We start from the raw sequence: 22,235 nt of genomic DNA, 5'->3' as shown, positions 1-22,235 counted from the left end.
GAAAAATTAATATTAATTCCTAGGGCAAGAAAATGCTTGAATTGCTTATATGTCCCATCTGAGAGCGAGTAGAAATTTTTCCTTCTATAAATGCTTTTTGATTGATTTATAGAGAACACAAAGAAGAGTTAGTCTAACTTCTCTCCTGGCAACTCAGCTGGTGAGATGTAAAGCAGGGTAAATTTATCTCACGGTATTATTTTTATGCTTTAAAGCCACACAACTATAGCATTTGCCAAGAATCAAATGTTTATTTGTTTAAACACTTTCAGCATCTATGACTTGCTTTAGATATTTGACAATAACTTACATTTGTAAGGAGTGAAAAATCAACAATCACATTAACATTTTTGAGATTCCAACGTCCAGAGAATTTCACTAGTTTTATTTACATTTATAACCTTGTATCTGACTATTACTTTTCTTCTATCCTGAAAGAAAATGAAGGCTTGTGCATCATGCCTAGAAAGTCAAAAGGCTGTGCTGACTTGACCTCTGTTGGATGCCCAGTGCCCACAAAGCTGCTCCATCACTCCCCCTTCTCAGTGGGACAGGAAAGAGAAAATAAGATGGAAGACAACTTGTAGGTTGAGATAAAGCAGTTTACTACAGCAAAAGCAAAAGTTTATGTGTGCCCAAACAAAGAGGGGGAAAAAAATTCTCTACTTTCCATTAGTGAGCAACATTCAACCACATCGTGGGAAGTGGAGCTTCAGCACGGGTAGTGATTTCTCCAGAAAGCAAACTTTGAAACTAAAAAATGCCCCACCTTCCTCCTACTTTTCTTAACTTTTATAGCTAAGCTGATGTCATATGGTATGGAAAATCCCTTAGGTTAATATGGGTTGGCCATCCCAGGATCTTCCCAGCCTGCTGCTTGGGGGTGGAATGTTGGGGAGACAGCCCTGATGCTGTGCCAGCACTGTTCAGCAATAGCCAAAACATTGGTGTGTTATCAACACCTTTCCAGCTACCAAGGCACAGCACAGCACTGTGAGGGCTGCTGTGGGGAAAATTAACTCCATCTCAGCCAGACCAAATACACAGATCCATTAAAAAAAAAAAAAAAAAAAAAAAAAAAAAAAAAAAAAAAAAAAAAGGCAAAGAAGCAAAAGAAGTTTCTCAACTCAGAATTTTGTTTGGCAATGTTCTTATTTACACTTTACACTCCCTGTAATGCCTCCTGTTGCCACCTGAGATTTCACCTCAGGTGTCCCAAACAATTTAGAAACTTTGGTCCTGAATTGAAAAACTTCAGAGGGTGGGTGGTACAGTGGTGTTTTGGTGTGACATGTGGCTCAGTAGCAAGCATGACTTCGAACTCTGTGGAGGCAAAGACAGTCAGCTTTGGTGCTGTTTAGTTTGGTGCCAGCTTGGAGGGTTTGTACTGTCTCTGTGCCCTGATACAGTCTGGGACTACAGCTCTGTCACTAACCAGAGCTTTGTAAGAGATGAGGAGAAAATGCAAAATTTCTGTACTATCATAGGGCAGGATCACAGTGGTGCCATACTTTAACAGAGATGTGTGTTGTGTGTGAAGAGTACGTAGGGATGTTCTGAGCTGGGCAAACTAAACTACATCCTAGATGTATGAAACTACAATCTTCCAAATGACTTTGCAGAATGGGGAGGAAGTGAAGAGAGCCTTAAATAGTAAGAAGCCTGTTCCATTGCTCTTTCTCTGAGCAGACATTAATAACACACAAAAATTCTGGAAGCCACAAGGACTTGCATAAAGTTAAATTACCTTATTCAAGGTTAATTGAAGAGGAATGGTGAAATTCAAATTAGAAACAATGTATGTTACATTTAAATATAAAAACAGAAAGGAAGTATGACTTGACAACAAGGATTACAAATGGTACCGCATATCAACAAACCATATTAGAGCTGAAGCATTGTAAGGTCCAGGTTGCAAGGCTGGTGGCTTCTGTTTTTTTCATATCAGTTATTGTCTTTTCCTAAATTCTTAATCATTTCAGGAGATTAAGAATTAGGACTAATTGCACACTCCTGTGTGCCACACTGAAAAATTAATGTTCAAGAGAACATCCCTAGTTCTTAACTGCTCTTTTCTTTCATGGCACCCAAGTGGGTGCACTTGTCCAGTGCAGATGTCTGTGCTGGGTATTGTGCAACAGGTACTTCAACCTATGTGGTGTGAAGACCTATCTGGAGGATCTCTGTGTGTTCAGTAGGAGACCTGCAGGTTACCTTGCCAGTAGAAACTGGTGAGGTTTCAGGGGTTAGGCAGGGGCTCAAGGAATTTTGAAAAATGTCAGTTTTTAGTTTGTCCTTGTGAATTTCTTAAATAAGTTCCACTGTGGAAAAAACCAGTGTGATTCATGGGACCACACTTTTGACACTTCTAGGCAAGCAAAGGACAGTCTGAGAGGGTGAAGTGTTTTCCCTGAATACACACTAGCTGGAATGTGATTTAGTGCCTTGAAGTTCTCCATGGCAGACTGTTCTTCTGGAAAGCAAAACTACTTCTGAACAATGGTATCATTTGTTTGTTGGAAATACCTTTTCTAAAAAAGAGTAATGTATGTGGACTATTATCAAATGAGAATTTCTCACAGAACTTAAAAGGACCAAACCCTTTGGTTTTCTGCTTTTGATAAAATATGTAGGCCAGGAATTATGCATTAGAATAATTTAACACTAATATTAAGACTCAAAACATGTGCCAGCATGAATTATAGATATTTTTTTTCCCTTTGGCTAAGAATTCAGTTGCATTTTCAGAAGACTGCTGTTGTTCCTACTTTCAAACTCAGACTTTGAGTCTTGCAAAGATCTGATCTAATATTTTTTAGTTTTCTTTTGCCTTTAATATTTAGCATTTATGTACTAATAAATATTTGTTCATTAAGGGCTTTATAGTTTCAAAATATCACACGATAACTATTAACAAACATAATTTTAAAAAGAAATCCTGGTAAGCAGAGTGTTTTATAAAACCATCACAACTTAACTGACATCAAACTGATGCACAGTACCGTGGTTAATGCTCCAGTATGACTGAACATATGGGGAGAGCTTCAGATGATAAAAATTGTTCCAGATAGGAGATGTCAAGGCACAATTCTCAATGTTGAGGCAACTCTATTTACTCTTAGCTGCTGTGGGTTCCACGTCTATGTCCAGGTCTGACAAAGCACAGTAGAAGAGCATCTGAACATACTTCGTTGTTGTAGCTGTACTGGCAAAAATGTGGGAGAGAAATTTATAATATATCTTAGACATACATCTGGATTTTGAGGATTTGAAAATACTATAAAGATATTAGGAAAATCTTGAAACACTTTAATCAATGGAATTAAGCATATGTTATAAATAGCTAAAGGCAAAAGAAGCCAATAATTAAACTGAAATTCTTGTTTAATCAGATTTTCATTAACATTCTCATTGAATTGATAGCTGAATTCAAAGCATAATAAATAAAAATATTAAAGATTTGCTTTTCAAGACTGCCTGAATTTGAGGACTGGCAACTATCCTTCAAGCCAATAATTAATTATTTCATTGTTTCTGAAAATCTGTGGACTCCTCTGACTTGGATTGTTCTATTCCTTGGATGGAAAGTGAAGCAAAGATGTTTGGGTATTTCTGCCTTTCAGGGTATTAAAAAGCTTAGGTTTAGTATTCACAATCCTATGTGGCTTTTATTGAGCCAACATACTGAAATGGTTCAGCACCACGAATATCAGATGACCATATGACATCCACATATTGGGCTGTTTTGTACAGGTAAGCATGGTTTTGTTTTCAGGACCATGTGATAAAGCAGATGATCTCAGACATGCCACATATCAAAGCATAGCAAAACTTCATAAAGAAAATGATTTTAGGGAAAATTATTTTTTCCTTCTTCTGACCAAGGTTTTGACATGGTGACTGGGACATGATGTTGCTTACCAGAGAGCCAAAGTAGACATTTAGGTCGTTTTTCAACTGGCAGATAAACTCCCAAATAATATGCAGGAATGCCTGAGAGGGCAATGCCAACACCAATAAGGGAATTGATTGTATCACTGTAGAGAGGCACTATAACCAGGAACAGGGAACATAAACAATATACTACAGGGAAAAAGAGGCTAAGCTGTGAAGACAAAAAAGACAGCATTTATTAAAAGATGCAACAAATACTCTACTGTAAAAATTCAGGCTTTGCAGATTAAAGTTAGACATGTCAATAATAAAAGTATGTACTGAATCTTTTGACTGCCTACAGTCAGCATAATTTGTCTCATCTGAGCATCTGACTATTCTATTGTTTTCAGGCCTCCATAAGCTCTTTTCCTTTACAATTAGTAAAAGATCAACCTTTGAAAAAAGTACTTTAAGAAATTGGTAGCTTTCTCTCCAACTTAAGTTCTGAATTTTTACATGTAGTTTTGGTGGAGAACTAGCTCACTAGACCTTCGATTACCATCTTGTTGTAAAACTAATTTACAACCAATGTAGGACTGATTTTTGTGTGGGCACTTAAAAAATATCATATCACAAATAAGAAAAGTTGGGCCACAAAGCTGATAAGAAGACTGGAGCACCTTCCCTACAATAGCAGATTGAGAAAATTGGGGCTGTTCAGCCAAGAGAAGAAAAGGTTGCATGGACACCTCGTAGCAACCTTCCAGTGTCTTAAGGGGCCCTACAGGGAAGCTGGAGAGGGATTCTTTGTCAGCAACTGTAGTGATAGGACAAGGAGTAATGAGTACAAACTGAAAGAGGAGAAGTTAAGGTTAGATATTAGGAAGAAATTCTCTAGTGTGAAAGTGGTGAGACACTGCAACAGGTTGCCCGGGGAGGTTGTGGATACCTCAGCTCTGGCAGTGGTTCAAGGCTATGTTGGATAAATCCTTGAGCAAGCTGGTCTGGTGGAAATGTCCCTGCCTGTGGCAGGGATGGTTAGAACAAGGTGATCTTTAAAGTACATTCCAAACCTTAACATTTTATGATTCTATGAAAGTTTCATAGAATGAATTTTTTTTCACTAATTTTTTTTTTTTTTTTTTTTTACTGTCTCCAGGAATGAGCCTTCTCAAGGGTCCAGGAGTTGAGATTTGAATACCAGTTGAAATTGGTAAGAGTTTACAGGTAGAAATAATTTTATTTTCCTTATAAAGGTTAAAAACGTAAGTTGATGAAAAGCAACTGCTACATTTCAGATAAGGAAGCAGTGTAAGTGGAGTTGTGGTGTTGACTAAGCTGGCAAATGCTGCCAGTAATTTAACAGACATTGTGTATAATCTGACTGTAATCCTTAGTAGAGTCAGAAGCAAAACTGCCAATATGGCAAGATTTAATCTTTATCTTTTACGTATTTTGTGGGAAAGTTTGGAAAATGAGTGTGAACATGCTTCAGGAAAATTTGGTCTGCTGTGGGAAATTGTGAAGGTTTCTAGCAGGAGGTGCTTAGGATCATTTATGCCTTTGTTTGAAACTTTTTTTAAATTAATCAGGATGTTACACTTTAATGGAGAGAAAATGTGTCTGTAAAAATTACGCAGGAGTTTAGGAAGAGAGATTGACAAAGAAGGAATGTTTGGGGGGTTTTAATTTGTAATTCTCTTGATTTTTACTGCATCACTGCAGAGCCAAAATGCAGGTCATGGAGCCGACAAACAGGAGCCAGTGCATGGTTTTGTGTGCCTGCTGTGTGTTTCCATCCTTGCCTTCTGGACAATCACTGGATTAAAACTAGAAACAGGTTTTAGGCACACTTTGTTTCTGTGCAGTCACCCTCATCTAACTGACAGTCAAATGCTCTTCTAAGTCAATCATTAAACTTGCATTTTACTGTCTATGACCACTATGCAGTGGGAGGGAACATACAAAACATACTTGATTATTTAAGCTAACTTCTGTGTGGGACAAATTGTGGACATTTATGGGCTTTGGAAGGATTTTACTGTGTTTGTTAAATCGTGTAGGTTTGATCAGAGTGTTGACTTCCCCGGAGCCTCCATCACCAGCTCTACTGAGGTCTGCTGTTCTTCCAGGATGGGCTAAGAATCCCAGAAATTTATTCATTCCCTATTTGTTTTGAAACAAAAATTATAAATCTGGATGAAAGAAGAATAAATGGTATATATCATCTCAATCTCACAGCAAAACTACCAGAACAGATGTCCTTGTGGACTCTAATGGGTTCTGTTCCTTCATCTTGCATTTTGAAAGAATTTATATGGCTAATAAATCTATAACATAACTGGTACTGTTATGGCTGTGATATTAAAGATCACATAAACACATGCATTAGCTGGCTTTTAGAGCTTTCTTCCTCTCTTTTTTACTTACTTTAACAGGCCGTGGTCTATGTGGCTGAGTATATCTCAGATATATTAGTCCTGCAATAGACAGACCCACAAAGAGCCAGTAGCTGAAGCAGTAGTAATTAATAAGGAGGAAAACATCTTCCACAAGGAGATAAAGCAAAGTCGTTAAGCCCTAGAGATAATAAAAACAAAGATTTTTTTAATATGAAAATAAAGATAGAGTAAAATTATAAACTGGCCCGTTTCCAACCAATTTTTATGGTCTTAAGATGTCAGGTCCTTGAAAGAAGGACCCAGTCCACTCATAAATTGAGACCATTAGAGTAAATTTTGTGCCCTGCAGGTGTGCTATACTATCTGCACAGAAAGACCTAAACCACCAGGAATTCAATGTCTATTCTAACAGATGAGCAGAAAAAACTTCCACTTCCCACCTGAAAAATGTAAATAGTGGTATATTGAGAGAATACAAATCATCTTTGAAGTGCAAACAGAATCCCTGTGATAAGAGTCTTCATAATGAGATTATAATTTTTAGCAAATTATTTAATGTCAAACAGGATCAGTATGATAATCTGTTAATAAATGATATGTAACAGGACAATGGCAGACACCAAATAAAATGCATGCTCAAATACATGGATTATTTGTGAAAATAATTTCCAGTAATTCTATAACTTATGGTTCCACAACTCTGTGTCACAAGATCTCATTTGTATAGTGGCAGCAGAAAAAAAGTCAACTGGGCTATAGGCATCCAATGGTAGAGGTTTAATTTTAAGAGTTTTGTCACTCCTATTATAACTACAGTTGTAGAACATCAGCCTATGGCAGGGTGGTATGGACAGCTCCTGTCCATACCATTACATATTTAGCCATTCTCTTTTCTCAGCAATGCTATTGTACTTCTCACTAATATTGTTTGGAGAGCATATAAACATGAAAATCAAGCCATTCTCTTTCCACTGAAAAAACCTCTCTGTCAGACTCAATAACACCACCCCCTCAATGAGTTTTAGAAGTTGTGGCATTTGCAGAAGATGTCACCAGGGCAGGAGAAGCCTGTGAGAAGTCCAGGGCAGAGCAGAGATGTTTTACCCCAGGTCCAAACCCCAAGTGCCCCAGCCAGGCATGAGGCTGGGGTATCACTTACATTGAACAGGAGAGCAGGGACTGGTGTGAAGCGCTTTATGTGGATCAAGCTCAGACTGACAGGGAGGTGTCCTTCCCTGGCTCCAACATAGAAAAGCCTAAAAAAAGACTAAGGAAACTCAACCATAGGAATAGCTTTTTACTTCCTGACAAAGTCAAGAAATAATTCTTTTATTACTCTGTTGTAAGTCCTGCTCTCTTCTCAAGTGGCTTTAGTTTATCAAATGGTGCTGATCATGAGAAGTCTGATTGTAACAATACCATCATAAATTAATGACTTGACATGGCAAAAGTTACCAAACAGTAGTAAAGAATGCAGATTAATGATTCCTTTTCAATTATTTAAAATCAATCCTATATTTCATACCGAGATGCTGCAATAATTGATGAGTTTAAGCCACTATAGCAAGACATGGCCACTGCTATAGGAATTATCCACTTGGCATGACTAAGGGTTTCATTTCCAAATGTCTGTAACAGAAAAAAAAGAAAATGGTGAGGCCCATTGTAGTAATTCACCCCACACAGCCAGCAGGTGCTTCCAAATAGGGCAAGAGTTTCAGTTTACTTCTGACATATTAGGAAGTTTACCTAGATTTTTCCATGGCCTCCTGACAAGGATTGATTCAGTGCCAACACAGGGGCATAGAGAATGTGGCTCAAAACCCCTTGGTGATCTTATTGGCTGCAAGCCAGGTAATCCCTCCCTAAACATGCAGTATTTAAGAAAGAGCACAAAAGGAAGTAAAGGCTTTTCCAGGTGTGTTAGCAGGGTGCAGGAGATTTCTCAGGCGCCTCTGCATGGCTTATCATTTATTTTCTGTAATGTTTTGTTATTTTGTTATTTTTTCTTTATTAAGCCTTTTGATTTACAAAACACCTCCAAGGAGCAGTCTCACTCAAATTAATTATAGACAGTTTTGCGCCAGACTGGCCCTCAGAGTGTGGGTCAAACCTACATCCCACTATATTAGGCATATAGATAATCCTGAGGAACTCTCATGAAAGCACATCATCCCAAATGTAGTGTCATAGCCCATGCTTTTTTTCTGACACCCAGTAATGACTTAGGAAAGAAATTAGAATTTGGAAAAGCTGATCAGCATCAAAATAAAATTGGCAGATACATTAAAAAGATTTAAAAAAATCTAAGCGTAAATTAATTCAGTGATGGAAAAGAAGAAGATGTATTGGCTTTAAAGTATTCTGACAAATCCCTACTGTAGTATTCCTTGAATTATCATTTTATTTCTGTATAAAATATTGATAAGGTTTTAAAAACATTTCAGTGCACACTTCTGTGTTGAAAATATTGCTGTGGTCATGCAGCGTTAAACATTACATACTGTACATTAGAATGATAACAAAAAAATTTGATTCTCCAACCACTTGGACTTTGTACAGCTCTTTGATCCTGGCAAAATCGTTTTTCCTATGCTGTAGTGTTAAGAGCAGGATTTGCAGAATATACAAGACGATTTTTCAGGAGCGTATTTATTGGATACATTCTTGATATGCACTTTCTAATATACTGGTACTTGAAAAAAATGGTTCAAGTAATCTTGAACATATTTCAGCTGTTTGCCAGGCATGCTGCCTGACATTTGCCTGTGGTGTCTTTTGTCTGGGTTATGTTCCACAACTTACCACAGCCACTGCATCGCTTGTGAGGAGAGCTGACATGTCCAACACGACATAGTATGCTACATTAGTCAGTAAGTAAATAATAGCTACAATAGGCATTGAAATTGCAATAGAAAGAGGTAGGTTCCTGCAAAAGGAAAATGGAAAAATTATTTCACATTATTTAAATGAGAAATACTTAAATAGAACATTGTTCCCAGATTCAAGAATTTGTGAATGGATGTCTCCATCATGTCTTGTAATCCATCATTTTGAATCATGGGGTTACGAAATAACATGCAGCCATGTGTGAAACAAATTCATAAAAAAGCTTAGTTTGTTGCTTGTGTGTCTGTCACAAGTATTTTAAAAAAACCCTTAAAACATTCATACATGTAAATGTAATACACTGTCTGTTATATACTGAAATTTAAGAGAGCTCTCAAACAATAAGATTTAAGTGCAGACTCAGGTATTTTCTTGATTGTGGCTTTTTTTTCCCTGACTCATAACCTATGCATATCCCAAGACAAGATGGACTATATCAGCTTAAGTGGCTCATGCACACATCTCCCACAGGGCTGACATCCGTACAGAAGGGAGGAGATGATATTTGCCCATTAACAGTAATGCTGAAGATCACATCATAAAAAACATAAATCTGACGTGGTCTTAAGCTACCGGTGGCAAAAAAATAACGTATTGGAAAAATAATTCTGCCTAACTGAAAAGAAGCAGGGAATTTTAGAGGGCAGATGCACCTTTGCTTTTCCTTGCTTTCAGGAGGGATTTGTTCTTTCTTTAAAAATTGCAGTCTGAAGTGTAAGATGTAAAATACATATATACAGGTAAATTATTCATTAGTGTGATACAACTGATAAATGAGCACAATAATCAGAAAGAGTTCTACTTACACCTTCATTTGAAAAAAAATAAGGTTTTTGCAGAGAAAATAATTTGACTTATTTCCAAACAGAAACAAATATAGAGTGGTTTGTCCTGCCATCACCTGCCAGTGATTCAAAGGAAAAGCATGTGTTTACCTCTGAGGATTCTGCATTTCCTCGGTGACATAGTTGAGCGTGTCCCATCCAGAGTAGGAGAAGAGGGCAGAGTAGAGAGCCAGGGCGATCATCCCTGGGTTTGTTGCTGAGCCCTCGAATGGAGCTCTCAGGTTTTCCGTTTCCCCTGTACAAATGGAAGGTGCCAATTGCCTGTTACATTTCAAGGACTGAAATTTAGAAGGGCACTACCCCTGAAGGGTCAGCTAACCAAAAGGAAATAACCCCCACACTGCATCCAGGTTTGATTACTGTATCTGAAAGTGCACAACATACATTTCTATTTAACAAACAGGAGAGTTTCAGTCAAATGTTTAGACAACTACATTTGCGCAGGGAGAAAACAGAACATTTTCACATGATTGTTATTTGGATGTGACTTTTGTAATTCTACCAGAGTTCAGAGTCCTCTTCTGACATTACTGCTGACCCTACCAAAGGAGGGGGCCATACCAAGTGTGTGCCATGTACTTTGCCAAGTACCCTGTCAGCCAGGATGAGGTATTTGGCAAACCCAATTTCAGTTCCCAAATCTGTCTCAAATTTCTTCCTAATAGCTGTGCTTTTATTTTCACCAGATGAATTAGTGGCCACTAGAGGGGGACCTCCTTTATGCATGGTTTTCGGTGGGATGCTCTGACCCATAAGGGTGTTCCCCAAAACTAAGAGATGAGATTAAAAATCTTTGCTTTCAAAATTCTGCTCCATCGATTGAAATGACAACCTGCAGAATGCTGCAAAATAGGCAAAATGTTAGTGAAACTGCATAAGCCTTCACTGCCATCCTGGAAAGGGGAAGAAAGGCCTTACTGAGTTTGCAGAAGGAAAGTCTACAATGTAATGAAAATGGAAGTGGGTAAAGATTTAAGGGAAGACAGAAACATGCTTAAACCTCAATTAGGAAAGAAAGTAAGGTCTTTTCAGTAAGTGAAAGCAAGGACTCAACTAAGGAGTTTATAGATACTATGAAAGCAATTCAGTCATCAAAGAGTGGAGATTGTTTGAACCAAAGAAGAAAAGCTATGAGATGTATGCATAATTTGGATAAGAAAACGGTTGGAAAGAAAAAGAAAGAAAAATCTCAAATGTTCAAGGAAAGTTGTTTTTTGTTGTTCTTGTTGTTTTTTGCTAAAGACATCTCATATTCAAAATCAGATATTTTTACAGTCTTTTAACACAAGAAGTGTATCCAACCAAGCACATCAGAAAGAATATGGCAGGGCTAAAACATCATAACTGTTCTTTTCATTACAACAGCTGCTGAGCTTAAAAGGGTCATTGACCTGATCACAGCTTCCTCCAGAAGTCTACATCATTCCTCCTCCAAGTCTTTCCAGTACTTAAGTGGTCAGTTCTGCTTAAACAAAGCAGAGATGAGACCTTTACTAGCAGTAAAAGCTCTCACCATGTCGTGTGCCTCACCATAATGTTTCCTCTATGCTTTAACCCTCCCTGAGCCCACAGAGCAATGCAGAGTGGGCTGTCTGTGGGACCAGAGGGAGCAGCCCCTGGGTCCCACAGCACACCAGTGAGCAGGACAGGAGGCAATTTTGAAGGAGGCAATTTGAAAGCAGGGGCAGTGCTGCTACAAAGGTGACATCACAGAATCACACTTTTGCAAAACTGCAGCAGTTTTACAAGGGGAACTTCTCCTTCATGCAACTGTGAGCCTTAAGCAACGCTGCTTCTCTGAATCTCCACGTCTCTGCCCTTGGGACTGGGTTTGGCTGTCCAGGTTTCTTTAGACTTCAACCAACTCGTGACAACTGATATGCAGAGGTAACGGCTAAACAAAAAAGCTTTCCTAAAGTCTAATGTAGCTTTACAGTGTAACAGCTGATGCAACTGCAGCCAAGGAAAGGAGGAGGCCAGCGAACATGGAAAAATAAGCATGCTTGTTAGGTTTTATAAGCTAATTTAGCAGGAGAAAAAGATAATTCCTAAACTGAAGAGGGGAAACCACCTTTATTTCAACTGAATAAAGATAAAATGGCAATATAATTTAAGAATTTCAAAGGGAATGAAAATGTAAAACCCTTAGTAATCTAAGCAGCAGAGCTAGAACTGGAAGAGACTTCACTGTGCCAGAGGCCCAAATTAATAAAATCAAATCCATTGCCATATGCAAAGCTCTGAGGTAGCACCAGAATAAACTGTTCTCCAGCTTTTCAGTGTGTTTAGTTCAGTCCAGTTATTGCTGATAGGTGACTCATCTGCCCTGTGATGCCTTACAGTAACATCATCCCACAGTGATTCACAGAACTGCACTGTTACAGTCTTCTTTATTTCCAGGAACAAACATGCCCTCCTACAAATCCCACCTATGATTTACCCTCTCTGGTCATCTCCCTGAGCAGGGTGCTGTGGCTGGGGGGTGGTGCCAGTGGGGTGAGGTGGAGGGAGAATGTTGGTGGTGGGAACTATGAGAAGCAATAAAATTTCTGATTCTCTGTCCTGTTATAGGACAGGCAGTAATACATGAATCCAACTCCGAGGCTGACTTTAAACTAGTCAGCAGTAAAGTGATGTTAATTCAGCTGCTATTTGCTATTCAGACCAAACAGCACAGGACTTGGCCTGAATAATTAATCCCCTATTGCTTAACAAACCATAAAATACATCTGATCTTCCTATGGCAGACTTTTTTTTTTTTTTTTTTTTCCAGAATAAACAACACTTCATATGTAAGTCTTAAAGGTCTCTCTACATGGATTTTGAAACTTATATATGATTCATTTAATAGAATTTAGGTAAATGAAAATTATTCTTACCTTTACCAATTTTGTAAAGGCCAACAGATATCACCAAGATAAGAGCCATAACTTTTGCATATGTGAAAACATCTTGTACACGGGTACCCCACTTTACATTAACACAGTTAATAAATGTTAAGGAACCTGCAGAGAAAAAGAATATAAATTAAAGAAACACTGGATGTTTAACATCACTTAAGTCATATTTCAAACACATCTTTTTAGATACGACTCCTCTTTTAGTAAGTAAAATTGAATGAAATTTCACTACTTAGGAACCACCCAGATTTATTAAAATGAAATACCTGGTTTAAAATTTACACAGTGGTTTTCTGAAGAATACTGTTTTCATGACAGCAGGTAAGACAAAATACGTCAGTTTTTGAATTTTAGGACTAACTCCTTCTCTTTTTAAATAATATTTAAATTTTATTAAACTCAACAAAGTTGTTCACATGCAAATGATAGTATTTCTTTATATCCTGTATATCACAAATTTCTTCATCCTGAGTTAAGCTCTAGTTTAAGTACAGAATAAGGACAATTCCTGCACAAAAATAGTTTGCATGCTGTGGAGATACTAAATTGATTCAAGATACTGAATTGAGCTGAGCTAGCATGCTATTACTTCGTGCTCATGGTTTAGAAGTTGTGTCATTCACATTTTGGCACTGAGTCTGAAGACTACATAGTATTTACTTACAGAGTCCTCTCAAGTCCCAGTTTTGACAGAATCTAACAAAAATACCAAAGAAGTTGGTTGGAGAGAGTGGGTGGGATCAACCAGTTTTCTTTCCTCCTTTTGCCATATTCTTTGCAGTCAGGTTTGTCTCTAGGCTGGCAGCAGGTCCAGCCAGGGGCTGAGCCATGTGCCCATCTGCTCTCGCTCTAGCACACACATGGCATCACAGGCAACTTCTCCCTCTTGCAATCTCATGATTCAAAACAGAGATAGATGAGGAAAGGTAATGGTGTGCATTGGTACCAGGTATGAAGCCCAGCTGCTGGAGAAGAGAGCAGAACAAACATGGCATGGTGACCTAGAGTGCTCTCAAACATGGATCACAGTGGGCTATTTCTTATCTAGAAGTCTTGTTAGTCTGTGCTCCTGTTTCCTTGACCTGCCTATAATCTGTACTTCAGTTTTGAAAGGAAGAATAAGGGTTTTGTAATGCTCAAAATGCATATAATTTAGAAATCATTCTATATAGTAAGGGCACAAGCATGCAACCACACATGCTCAAAGAACTTCTTGCCTTCATTCTCATTAATGAATCTGTGCATGTGACAGTGTCCTATCAGCCAGTTAGGCCAGTGAACCATAGATATCCATGTATCTTTAATAAACAGTCACAATTTCTCCCTGCCAAACTGTTGTAATTCTCCTTTCCCCTCTAGTAATACCAGCCCCAAACACAATACATCCGAATAAAAGATTATTAGTTTCTAAGAACCTGCTTTAGATAGGTAATAATTATTTTCACAGAGTGCAAAGAAATAGAAATTTAGAAAAACCTACTCTGGCCATGTACAATTACAGTTCTTAACTTCCAGCAATCACTACTTACATATACATGCAGCTGCAATCAACCTGACTGCATCATACGGCGGCTCACAGTGGGGAAAAAATGGCTGAACAATATAATTAGCAAATGTGATTGCTATCACTGCCTGAGTTGTTGGCTCGATAATTAACAAGGAAGACCAGAGCCTGATGAAGGCAATAACGGCCCCAAATGCCTCCAGGATATAGGCATAACTGCCTCCAGATTTCATGATGGATGTCCCCAGTTCAACGTAACACAAAGCTCCAAACAGGGAAAAAATCCCACCGAGCGCCCAGATGACCAGCGAGAGTCCATAGGAAGCACTGTACATTAAAACACCTCTGGGTGATACAAATATGCCAGAGCCAATCATGTTTCCTACAATTAAAGAAACTCCATTTAGTAATGTGATTTGTTTTTTCATCTGCATTTTTTCACTCGTCTCTGCCATATTGTCCATTTCAGCTTCTGCATTCTTAGTTCTGGACTTTTTATTGCAGCATATTTGCCGAGGGGATGCCATCTTCAAATCACATTACCTGAAAACAAGAGGAGAGAATACTTTTTGTAATGCATGTGGCATCAGAGACATGGATAAGATAATTAACATACAAGGCATAAATGATACAAAGAACAACTGTTTTCCCTGATTTTACATTGCAGTTCAGAACAGCACACTAGTGAATTTCCCTAACTTTCACGGTTGCATACCTTTTCAATGGACAAATATGAGGCCACTGTCCTTGGTTATAGATTCTGAAGCTTTTTTTAACTCTCAATTCACTATTGTTGTCTTGAATTGTAATTCTACGTTATGTTATTGAAAATATTTTAAGGAAGAAGGCGACATTGTATCCTTGGCAACACATTCTAACACAGCTGGACTGCTCTCTACAAGAACACCTCTTCCTAAAATTTGTTCTTATCCCAGAATTATTTCTTATCCCATTATTATTTGTTTCATCAAAGGACATTCACTTGAAAACTTTTCTGCTGGGGAACACCAGAGAAAAGACAGAAAAAGAGCATCAAAACCTCTAATTTCACAAGGTAAATGTTAATATGAGGGTAAAAAAAGAGTTTTACAGCTCCTAGAGATGAGATTGCTGCTGCAGTGAATAATGCAGCTTGGTTAGCTATTAACCTCACTTGACTTCTTAGGAGAAGCCACTAACATTCACAGGGATTGAGTTTGGAACACTCTGTCCCTGGAATGCTTCTGTACAAGAGTCCAACAAAACATGCCTGTAAAAACATCTCCCTCTGGTGCTCGCAGGACAAGATCCAAGTGTGCTGGGAGCTGGGAAAAACGACCTAACTGCATAGTTCCATGGATCAGTCAACCTTGTGCACACATGCACAGCTTGGGGACTGAGGTCCCTGGGGATGAGGAGCCCAGGACTGCAGGGACTGTCTCAGTTCTTGGGTCCTGCTGATGTATAAGGGTGCTTAGATCAACAGCCAATTTTTGGTGTCTGTCTCAAAAGACATTTGTTTCTCCTTCCCTTCCCACCTCCACACACACTCTAAAACCCCTCTGAAGATAAGTTTCTCAAAATCCTATGACCTAGATCCAAGTTCCCTGAGTAGAACAAAGCTCATCCATGCAACACTGGCAAAACAAAACCCATTTGACTACAAATGTTTACACATTACATTTACACGTTAATGTAATTCACACATTACATGTGATTCACAAATTTATGTTGTTAAAACGTAGGTCAGTGGCCAGTTTAAAACAATCTGCCCTCCCCAAACTTCCTGAAAGGTTTCCTTTCCTTTGTAAAGTATGACTGTTTTAGCAACCTTGAATATATTACAGTTCTATGTGTTCCTTCCCAGCTTTTTTGATGCAACTCACTTTCCTAATTGATCAAATAGCAAACGAGGCCTGATGAGTATTAAAAAATAAAAGATGCCAAACTCTCTTTAAAAATTAAATACTTTTCTCATCCCAATGGCATTTTCTCTAACCACAGGAATATTGTGGGAACACTGGAGTAACGTTAATATTAAACTCTTGTCAAAAGTGTCTAAGCACAACTGCAGTCTCCCTTGTTTTTTTCTGACCTCCTCCTCACACACACCAAGTGACTCCTCTTACTTCTCACATCATCTCTCTATGAATAAAAAACATCATCCTGGTTCACAGGAAGAAATTTCATGCATCCAATAAACCATTCATATCGTTCTTTAAATTCCTCATAAGCCTCACCTGTTTCCTTCTGTGTGACAGAAAGGAGGAAAAAGTCACCCACCCCACCCCAAAATACAGGCCAATACTTCCAGAACCTCCTGTCTCTGTTTCTGTTCTCAATGGCTATGTGAAATATCGGCAGAAACCCCTCCCATGATGGCAGCTGTTTGGAGAGTTCATCATGATAAGAGCATGCTAAAAATCTGGGCATAATTCTGTATTAGTACTCATTTTTCTGCATAGCTTGTTTAAAATCATCTTATGCTTCTTATGCTTGATGTACGATTTTAATTTTTTTTTTTAATTTTTAAATGCTGTGAGCTGAAATGCACAACTATTTCAGTCAGCACAGCTCAAAGGGTGTGGGAATTTAAAATGCAGTTGTTACCCAGATAGTGTGAATGTGGAGCTATGCAAGCAGTGATCAAACCCACTTTTTCTGAAATGAAGTCTCACTGACAAGTAAGATACAGTTATTTTCCTGTAAAAAAAGAATACATCAAGTAATTGGTAGGTACAGGTAACTTGTATATGTGGTATCAAACCTGAACTTTGATGTCTAGCACAGATTGCCTGCTAGCTAAAGGGAATTTGATCATTTAAACTGGCAATTCTACTGAAGCCTAGTAACACTTCTACAATCTGCAGCTTTTATGAGAGAACAAATGTAAAGTTTCAATTATTTTTTAAGTAACACAATGTTTTGCATATTTCTCTCTTATCTCTTGAGCTACCAAAATATTATTTCTGATTTCTAAAAATGTGTAACTGGAGCTGTGTAGGGAAGTAGTTCTTCCATAAATAAGTGACTGCAGATGAAACCATTATGAAATAAAACAATTAGAAGAAACAGTTCAAAATTCTGTACTTTGAGACACGTCACATTAGCAAAACTTTTACCCTGACCCTCAAATAAGTCCACAAATAGGTATGGTCTGAGAATCAAAGGCTTCCATTACCAAGATGTGCAACTTCACTGTAATTAATTTATATCACCTGAAAGTAGACATTTTGGAACAAATTTCTTACAGGCATGGCTATTTTCACTTCTAAAATCCTGTATTCCAATAGATGACAAATATTTATGGTGAAACTTCTAGCAGTCAGAGTGGCTTCCCAAGACCAGAAAGTTTTAATTTATGCAGTAATTAAAAAACTGAGGTTCTTTTCATCCTACTTTAACATAGTTGGGTATTGTGATGATAGAACTTTATGGCAGTAAAAATATCAGTACAGGTATTTCAGTCACTCTTGAGCACGAAGTCTGAAGAGCAAAGCATAAAAGCTTTCTGATGCTATGAAAAGTCCTTGCCTGGTCGCATGGACTGGGACAAGCAGAAAGAGGGATTGGTTTTTGGAATCAGCGTGCCAATTTTCCTCAGAGGCCACAGCAGGCTGATGACACAGCTGCCAACACTTGCCTCTGCCTTGTGTCAGCAAGCGAGTTGTTACACAACTTCAGAACTCTATTTTCATGCAAGTCTTCCTTTTTCTTAGGGACTCTCTTAATAAATGTGATGCCTTAAGCTTTACCTTTCATATTTTCAGATTCTGTGCTGCCTAGGGGTGTAGTTCTGAGCCTCATATTAAGTGTTAGTAAGCTCTCTTCACAGAGTACGTAGACAAAACAAATTTTTTTCCTGCTGAAGACCAAGGACAACTTTCAGGCCCAACAGCATAAACAACGGTGGGCTGAAGAGAGAAAACAAGAAGGATGATGCTTCACAACCCAAAGCTGTAATTGGACAATTAAACCCCAAAATGCAAATGGACCAAAATTTATAAAAGTGTAAGAGCTCATGACTGGTCAGCCATTTTGTGACCATTATTAGTCCACCCTGGGTGTAGCCCTGGTCAGTCTCCTGTCTGTCCCAAGGTGGATTCTAGAGGCCTTTCAATAAATATCTACTTCATACTCTAGCTCTGTCTAGTCTCTGTTTCAGGTCAGCCTTCCCAAGGCATCAAATGGAGGGAAATTTTCCTCTCAGGGAAAGCACAATGCCTTGAGAGCCCAGACAGCCATAATGGCAAATCCTAAACCCTCTGCAGCTTCATGTTTACCTCCCAGCTGTATGTGCAAAGAGCAGCGGAAAGGACCTTGGAGACTGACTGAGAAACTGAAGAAAACAGTAGCACCATATACAGGTAATTCTCAATAGCTCGTTTCTTACTTAATCTACTGCCAAAAGTCATACAGAAAAGTGAAGGAAGAAGGGACAAGTTGATAGCAGTTGAAAACTAGAGCTGAAATCAAAGACTGCTCTTCCATAAATTACTATGGGGCTGGTTTGGCAGGACAGGATTTTCTCAGGCACTTCCCACTCTTCAGGGGTCTACATTTCACGAATGATTGCTTCCTCCTTAAGGAGGTAATTCACCTTTGCCAAATGATTCAGCAAGGCTTGGTCAGGGAAGTGTCTATGTACTTCCACAGGAACTTACAGACTTGTGAAGGCTTACAGACTGCTCCATAGTCCTCCAGAGGGACTGAGGTGCCTTTATCTCTTAGCGCATTTAGCAATTCTCATCTTTTAATTCAAGAAATATTAGTAAATCAATAAGGGCTCAGAGATCAATTATTGTTGACTTCAGCAGATTCCCCTGGAAGCTGAGGGCATTTAGAAAGTCAACTCCTATGAAAGATGTTGAAACATGCTGGACATCAGATTTACCTTGTTTCATGGTCTTTTCTTTTGGTGAATTTTGTCTACCTCCACAAAATTTCTCAATAACGAAAGTGTGCTATGCGCCACGAATGAACAAGCCAAAGTCAAAACAGCTAAGAAAGTTGATAAACTCCCAATATTTTCTAGTTTCAGTCAGAAAATTAGTGAGATTAAGAATAACATTTAAAATTAAATTCTATCACATTTTAATTATGTGTGTATTAGAAATCAATATACATGTAGAAAACCATTGTAAAAGTTATGAGCAATCTCATTTTCTCCAAGTGCATTCTGGGCAATTTTCTCCTGCCTGTAGAAGACTGACCAAAAGTGCAAAAAACCCAAATATATACATTTATATTAATAGCTATTGGAATACGAAATCAAATAAGCAAGCACTTTTCAACATGACCAAAAATGTGTAGTTCAAACTTCAAAACACTACTACTGAGTATGAGCATCAACAGGTCTCAAAGGGAGTATTCATGGCAGATTGTACTGTTGGACATTTCCCAGTGAGGAAAGCAAACAAAATGAGATTATGCAGTATGAGGAAACAGCATAAAATAAAATACTCTCAGAAATCGTAATACTAAAAGCTTGAATAACAGCAACAAAAAATCCACTTTGATCTCATCTGAAGCAAACATTTCTCACTCAATAGAAAACAAGCATATTTCCTTTTGGTTTTCAAATTCTATGTTTATAAAAATATATCATGAATTATTGTTTCACGTGCTCCAAATGCATTATTATGGTCATAGACTAGCTTTCCCACAGGAGGGACTTGCTCAGCCCCCAGCACTCCATTCCCACCCCAAAACAAATCCCAGAGGAGATCTAAGAGAAAAGCTACTGTAGCCCTGATCTAAGGAGGAATTAAAAAGAGAAGTTAGCAGTTTACCAGAGAGTAGTTGATATGCTTGCTTCCTTAGCAAGGCTGCTGTAATGGAACAGTGCCTCTCAGGCTGCTGTTCTAAATAAACACCTCTGTTTCATCAGGATGGGTAAGTTAACACTCATATGAATAGCCTCTCCTCTCACTCTCTGTTTGGCCTTGCTATTTTTATTACAGTAGCATGAATATTAAAATCAATGACAACTTTCAAGAAAGATCCCAGACTGTCTGTAATATGTTTTTTCCAAACAGCCTCAACTGAAGTCATTAGCAGGCAAAACAGGCTACTGCTGCTCTCTATTCCTAAGAAAGTTGTGATAGAAATAAAACGAAAGGAAAGTTGGGGGGGGCAAAAATCCTTCATCCATGTGTCACTGAAACCACAAATAACTAATGCAGTCTAATTCCTTCTTGGTGATTTAGAAAGCCACAATGGAATTTTTACTTACACTACACAAAGATGTTTATTCTGGTGGCATAACTTGCTAAATCAGAAAGTGTTTCAAAGAGGATAGACTAGCCAAGAGCTGTAGTTAACTGAAAATGATAGGTATTACTTAATTTCAAACAACCAAATGTTTTTCTGTTTTATTTTTTCCAAATTTTCTTCTAAGTTTATTCTACCCATTGTTCAATATTAATCAACTCAATTATTTTTCTTAAATTCAGAATTATAGATCTGTGTCTTTTATAATAATTTATGACGTGATACATGAGACACAAAACAGGCTGATCTGGTGTTAAGATCTAATTTTAATTCAATAAGCTTTAAAAAAATTCTTAGATAAAAACAAGCAAAGAAATTATTTACCCAGTGTATTCACACAGTCTTCTGAAATAATAGGTTGTCCTATGACGTCCTTTAGCAAAGCCAGTACGGTATACAGCATAATGTCTACTGAAACAAGTAAATATCCAGAAAATAAAATCTGTTAAAGTTAATGAATGTAAGAGCACTAACTTGGAATGATGTACTCGTCCCAAAGGGCATCTGGAAGGAGCTGACCCAGCAGGAAAAGAGTCTTGTCACTTGAGCTGAGGCACCAGATAACAGCACTCCATCGGACCGGACCGCTAATGCACCCAAGAAAGTAAATATTGGAGTCCAAGCACAGCGATCCCTCCAATACGCTTGAGCAGTCCAACTTGAAAACAAGCAGGAGCATAAAATCATGTTGCATGTTCCATGCTGTAAGCCCACAGTGACCAAAAGGAATAACAAAAACAACACAAATCTTTTATATGGCAGTGCTCCTCCTATTTCTTCATTTTAAAGTAACATCTTGTATAAACACGCTTTTTGTGACATGAAACTGAGACAGCTATACAGGTAAATGTTTACACAGAAATGGTTGTGCTTTTGAAAATCCTATTCAAAGCAGGTGTAGGACAAATTCTTTGAATAAACAGCTTTCAAGCTGTCTATGAAGGATGAGAGCTCTCTAAGTCTGCCTGAAAAGATTGCACAATTTCAGCTGCCTGCAAATTTCTGGTTACGTACATTATAACGTAGCAAGAAGCATTTTGGCAAGAGGATTGTTTTGCAGGGATGTTGTTCCTTGTTGGACAAACAGAGAGGCTGAGCGCCAGATTCTTTAATAAGGGCCTTTGTCATCTTAAATTATCTTCTGCCAGGGCAATGTAAACCAACTATAGCCTAAAGCCCAGAATGCATATTTTCAAGAATGTGTAATTACTTTCACTCTGAAATTTGAACTCAAGTTTGTCCTGCTCCTGATTTGGGGCACCAAACTGGTTTTCTGATTGTGTGTTATACAGAGGGACTCTGCTATCAGACCACCTTTAAACTGTCCATTTATCCTCCTCCTCAGCCAGCCTCAGCCCTTTGTTTCAAGTCTGTAGAAGCTGCATGTTGGAACATGAAACAGAGTATTTTTTTCATTAATGTCTCCCGTATTTCTATTGGTCTGACTCTCATGGTTACACACTACTGGATATTTGCCATAGATTTACAGGAACAGCACATAAATCAACATTGAGCAATCATAAAGCAGGCACTGGGCATGAAAAGGATTTTTCTTGAACATTTTTTC

General features: G+C 38.2%; 1 protein-coding gene across 3 annotated transcripts; it reads right to left on the bottom strand.

Annotated features, from left to right (window-relative positions):
• Positions 1–231: 231 nt before the first annotated feature.
• LOC310907047 (Y+L amino acid transporter 2-like) lies at positions 232–21,253 on the bottom strand. 3 transcript variants are annotated; one of them, XM_083856881.1, is made up of 10 exons: positions 21,143–21,253; positions 14,442–14,959; positions 12,892–13,017; positions 10,103–10,247; positions 9,084–9,207; positions 7,804–7,907; positions 7,438–7,534; positions 6,307–6,456; positions 3,922–4,105; positions 232–3,200 (listed from the first exon to the last, which is right to left on the bottom strand). In XM_083856881.1, the coding sequence occupies exons 2-10, from the start codon at positions 14,941–14,943 to the stop codon at positions 3,109–3,111; spliced, it is 1,524 nt and encodes a 507-aa protein (XP_083713007.1). In that variant the 5' UTR covers positions 14,944–14,959; positions 21,143–21,253; the 3' UTR covers positions 232–3,108. The 3 variants fall into 3 exon arrangements, with proteins under 3 accessions (XP_083713007.1, XP_083713008.1, XP_083713006.1); XM_083856882.1 differs by lacking the exon at positions 21,143–21,253 and adding an exon at positions 20,993–21,122 and having other exon boundaries at positions 232–3,205; XM_083856880.1 differs by lacking the exon at positions 21,143–21,253 and adding an exon at positions 20,993–21,122.
• Between the last annotated feature and the right edge of the window lie 982 nt (positions 21,254–22,235).

This window comes from Zosterops lateralis, assembly GCF_965231275.1.
Source record: "Zosterops lateralis genome assembly, chromosome: 1".
Lineage (NCBI taxonomy): Eukaryota > Metazoa > Chordata > Aves > Passeriformes > Zosteropidae > Zosterops > Zosterops lateralis.
Note: the sequence above shows the minus strand (reverse complement) of the source record. Positions and strands in the feature narration are given on the sequence as shown.